The sequence below is a fragment of the Salmo trutta genome, chromosome 34, assembly GCF_901001165.1.
Source record: "Salmo trutta chromosome 34, fSalTru1.1, whole genome shotgun sequence".
Lineage (NCBI taxonomy): Eukaryota > Metazoa > Chordata > Actinopteri > Salmoniformes > Salmonidae > Salmo > Salmo trutta.
Genome location: NC_042990.1, coordinates 16,780,291 through 16,785,382, shown reverse-complemented (window position 1 = coordinate 16,785,382; position 5,092 = coordinate 16,780,291). Strand labels below are relative to the sequence as shown.

The following is a 5,092-nucleotide window of genomic DNA, read 5'->3' as shown; positions in this document are numbered from 1 at the left end:
TCGCCCCTCCTTCTCCTGGTCCCAGTGGGATTCGTCTCTCCCTTCCCCAGGTATAGGATGGGACGGCTGCGAACTGCCAGGGGTTCCTCTTGCAGCTGGACTTATACCTGGCCACCGTCCACCCGGCTCCTTCCGGCCGTGAGAGGGTATCCGCCCTCGTCTCGTGCCTCACCGGGAAAGCCCTGGAGTGGGCCAACGCCGTGTGGAGAGAGGGAGATGCGGCGTTGGACCAGTTTCATATTCAATGGAACATAACAAACTTTCTATATCTCATAAGTCACACAATTTTATTTCATGGAGACTAATATATTCCATGGCTTGGAACTTCAAAGATAAGTAATTTTAGTAATTTTCTTTTACAGCATATTACTTTTACTGTCATTTTACTATTACAAATGTATCTTTATTACCAATATATTTAAATCGATTTACTTTTATCTATTCAATATGGAAAAATTGGGAAAGTTAATCTGTATATTCGTAGATGATCTGGTTTAAAGCAGTACACACACATGACATAGAACAGAAAACATAAACAGCTAACATGGGATTCACACAGACAGTCAGAAACAGCTTAACTGAGTCATATTCAGGCTGACCCATCTAGACTGTGTTGTGGCTGCCATGTTTCTATACCATCACAATTCTTGTTGTGTTCGAACAACTTGGTTGTCATTCTCTCTGTTTTGTGTTATTTCTCGTGAGGAAATGTCCTGGGTATGTTTTCTTTAATCAGATGCTTTGATAAGACGCCTACTGCGTTTGAGCAATCAGCACTCCTACGCAAGAGGGGGACTCTTGGACTTTAGAGTGGATCACTCTAGTGGCAAGCTGAGCAGCAAGGGTCACCCTGCAATCACATGCTAGCACAAACATCCAATGATAGTCCAGTACTTCAGCCTACGCAGCCATGGGGCTTGGTCTGGGGTGGCCCCAATCGTTCCTGAAGGACTATAAGACATTTGGGAGGCCCAAGGAAAGATACCATCCGGTCTAAACTGTCCTGCAATTCAGGTGAGTGGTCCTCTCTCTTTCTCTGCCAAGGAACTCATGTTTGATATAGTAAAATATTAGATTTTCTTGCAATATGTAGTTTTTTATGTGGGGTATCTGTAAGTGGGGTATCTGTAAAAACATAATAACTGATTGGCATTCAAATGAAGAGGGACATTTCTTCCCAACCAGATTGTAAGATGCTCATTTAAACAGTGTTGTTATCAGCAGTAGTTTAGAAAGTGATCTTTAAAGTGCTTGATAGATGTTTTATTCCTGTGTTTTAAGAGGTAAACTGTCAATATGAATCAAGATTATTCTTCTCAGTGAATTCAGAAAGGCAAATAAAAATGGAAATGAAACAGAGTCCATGTTTTATTCCATTACAAATTTGCTCAGACAGGCAGAAGTTGCAATTTACTAGGGAGTCGGGGGTACGGGTATTTTTGTCTTTATTTGAACCTTTATTTAACTAGGTAAGTCAATTAAGAACAAATTCTTATTTACAATGACGGCCTACCCCAGCCAAACACTAACAATGCTGGACAAATTGTGCTCCGCCATATGGGACTCCCAATCACAGCCGGTTGTAATACAGCCTGGAATCAAACCAGGGTCTGTAGTGACGCCTCTAGTACTAAGATGCTGTGCCTTAGACCGCTGCTTCACTCGGGAGCCATGTATTTGACCAACTCCATTATTATTAAACCAATTCATTATGATTTGAAATCTTCCTGAATTAACTGAGTTAAGTTTAACTGATCCCAAACCTGCCACTGAGTGCCCTTATTTGTTATACCAAGAGAAAATCCTTGAAACCACAAAATGCTTTAGAGATGGCAATCCTACCACCCGGGAGTGGTGGGAAAAGTACTCAATTGTCAAACATGAGTAAAAATAAAGATACCTTAATACAAAATGACTCAAGTAAAAGTGAATGTCCCACAGTAAAATACTACTTGAGTAAATGTACTAAAGTACAGTGGTGGAAAAAGTAATCAATTGTCATACTTGAGTAAAAATATAAAAAGTAAATACTATGTGTCTACATCAAATTCCTTATATTACACAAACCAGACAGCACGATGTTCTTGTGTTTTAAATATATGGATAGCCAGGGGCAAACTCCAACACTCAGACATAATTTACAAACACAGTATTTGTGTTTAGTGAGTCCACCAGATCAGAGGCAGTAGTGATGACAATGCGTTGTGTGTGAATTGGACCATATTTCTCTCCAGCCTGAGCATTTGAAATGTAACAAGTACTTTTATGTGTCAGGGGAAATGTATGGGATTAAAAAGTACATATTTTCTTTAAGAATGTGGTGAAGTAAAAGTACAAGTTGTCAAAAATATGAATAGTAAAGTAATGTAAACATACCACCAAAAAACGACTTAGTAGTACTTAAAATTATTTTTACTTAGTTACTTTACACCACAGCCATCCGGTGATCAAACCATGCCTCCACAGACCCATGGGGTCAAGCTAATCCTAGCACTTTCTTCTCTCCTCAGGTGCCATACTCAGCAGCCATGAAGTTCTCCCTTGCCGCCCTAGTTGTCGTGCTCGCTCTAGCACACGGTAAGTGAAACATCTTCATAAGTGAAAGGAACACTCTGTTGTTAGTTTCTCCCGTGATAGCACTCAGAATTAAATACACAATCATAGCTGAAACAAAAACACGTACACACACACACACACACACACACACACACACACACACACACACACACACACACACACACAGTCTCATAGATTGCATTATGTATGGAGATTATGTGGTTCTATAACTATATTTCATATATGTGCACGATACACTGAGTGTACAAAACATTAAGAACACCTGCTCTTTCCCTTACATAGACTGACTAGGTGAATCCAGGCAAAAGCTATGATCCCTTTTTGATGTCACTTGTTAAATCCACTTCAATCAGTGTAGATGAAGGGGAGGAGACAGGTTAAATAAGGATGTTTAAACCTTGAGACAATTAAGACATGGATTGTGTATGTGTGCCATTCAGAGGGTGAACATATTTAAGTCCATTTGAACGGGATATGGTAGAAGGTGCCAGGAGCACCGGTTTGTGTCAAATACTGCAATGCTGCTGGGTTTTCACGCTCAACAGTTTCCCGTGTGTATCAAGAATGGTCCACCACCCAAAGAAAATCCTGCCAACTTGACACAACTGTGGGAAGCATTGGAGTCAACATGGGCCAGCATCCCTGTGGAATGCTTTCGACACTTTGTACTTCGACACATGCCCAATAAATTTGGGCTGTTCTGAGGGCAAAACGTGTTCTTAATGTTTGGTATAATCAGTGTATAATACAACAATACTGAGAGATATGCAACATATAGGAATCTTACATTGCAGAGTTGGTGGATTTATTTATAACTCATGTATTTTAAATGACTGTATGTAGAGAGGGTCTTGTATGTGCTGTTGTATGCTGTATGGGCATAAATGGTTTGAGTACAATGTTGGAATATGTTAATGAAGTTATCCTCTGGCTACCCATAGGAAGCCAAGCAGCACAGTCCCCCGAGGTTGAGAAGCTGGCACAGTATTTCCAGGACCTGTCAGCTCAGCTGACCTCCACCACTCAGGAGCTAGTGCAGAAGATCCAGTCAGAGTGAGTGACATTTTTTTAACTATTAACTGTGAAAAAAAACAGAACACATCTTCATTCTTTTGCATAATTTACAATAAACAGCAGTCAAAAATAATGCTAAAGAATGGATGCTTCGCAAAATTAGATTAAAAAAAATGCTAATGACCTGCAAAAGCTTTAACAGGCAATGTGTTTCGATCTTATTTTCAAATAATATTTTTGGCAGTCCCTTTGTCAATATTCCAACCACTAACCACCAGCTTCCTTCCAAACAGGACCTTCGTAGAGGATGGAAAGGCCCAGCTGCAGCAGATCCAGGCCCAGCTGGCACCCCTGGCAGAAAATATGCAGGCCCAGCTGAAGCCCCTGGCTGAGAACATGCAGGCCCAGCTTAAGCCTCTGGTTGACAACTTCCAGGCTCAGATGGAAGACCTCTTCCGCAAACTGATGGACCAGACCAAGTCCCTCGGCCAATAAAGCAGTTATTTTTCAATAACCTTATCACCTCGGACCGAATCAACAGCTCCATGGGCTTACAATCAGCCAAAACCAACCCACCAAGAGTTGGAACCAGACAAGCTTTCAACCCTCTGCTTAAGTCAATCAATCAATCAAATTTATTTATAAAGCCCTTCTTACATCAGCTGATGTCACAAAGTGCTGTACAGAAACCCAGCCTAAAACCCCAAACAGCAAGCAATGCAGGTGTAGAAGCACGGTGGCTAGGATAAACTCCCTAGAAAGTCTTCTGTATTTGTGCCAAGACGAATGTTGTTGACATGCAAAGACAGACAGTAGTAACAGAACAACATTCAAACTTGGAAACTGGTTCTGTGGTCTCTATTGTAATTTGTAGTCTATTCATTTTCACTGAAATTAGTTTCCAGTCATACATCATTTCACATATTTGTTTGGTGTACGATTATTGAAAATCTGTTTAATTCCTCAATTTAGGAATTCTAGTTTCAATAACCCATTTTACTCCATCATAGGTCATACACTACCAACCCATTCCCTCAATTAAAACATCAACACACTCCCCTCCGTATTTATTTGGACAGTGAAACAAAAATGTGTACTTTTGGCTCTTCTCCAGCATTTTGTATTTTAGAGCAAATGTTTCATATGAGGTGACAGTACAAAATGTCACCTTTCATCTGCGGGTATTTTCATACATATCGTTTTTACCGTTTTGAAATAAAAACAGTGGAGAACCGGGTTGTCGCTACATGGTATACAGCATATATGGTATACAGCGTATACAGCATATACATATCAGGAATCAAGGTAAGACCCAGGTGCAGACTGTCGAGGTAACAATGTTTATTGTTGCAACAGGGGCAGGCAAAGACAGGTCAAGGCAGGCAGGGGTCGAAGATCCAGGGTAAAGCAAAGGTACAGGACGGCAGGCAGGCTCAGGGTCAGGGACAGGCAGAGTTCAGTAATCCAGAGGTGGAGCAACGGTACAGGACGGCAGGCAGAC

General features: G+C 41.0%; 1 protein-coding gene across 1 annotated transcript; it reads left to right on the top strand.

Annotated features, from left to right (window-relative positions):
* The first annotated feature begins 920 nt into the window (after nt 1-920).
* On the top strand, nt 921-4,827 carry LOC115173707 (type-4 ice-structuring protein-like). The gene is made up of 4 exons (XM_029732035.1): nt 921-1,014; nt 2,511-2,577; nt 3,519-3,630; nt 3,885-4,827. The coding sequence occupies exons 2-4, from the start codon at nt 2,529-2,531 to the stop codon at nt 4,084-4,086; spliced, it is 363 nt and encodes a 120-aa protein (XP_029587895.1). The 5' UTR covers nt 921-1,014; nt 2,511-2,528; the 3' UTR covers nt 4,087-4,827.
* Nucleotides 4,828-5,092: the final 265 nt, after the last annotated feature.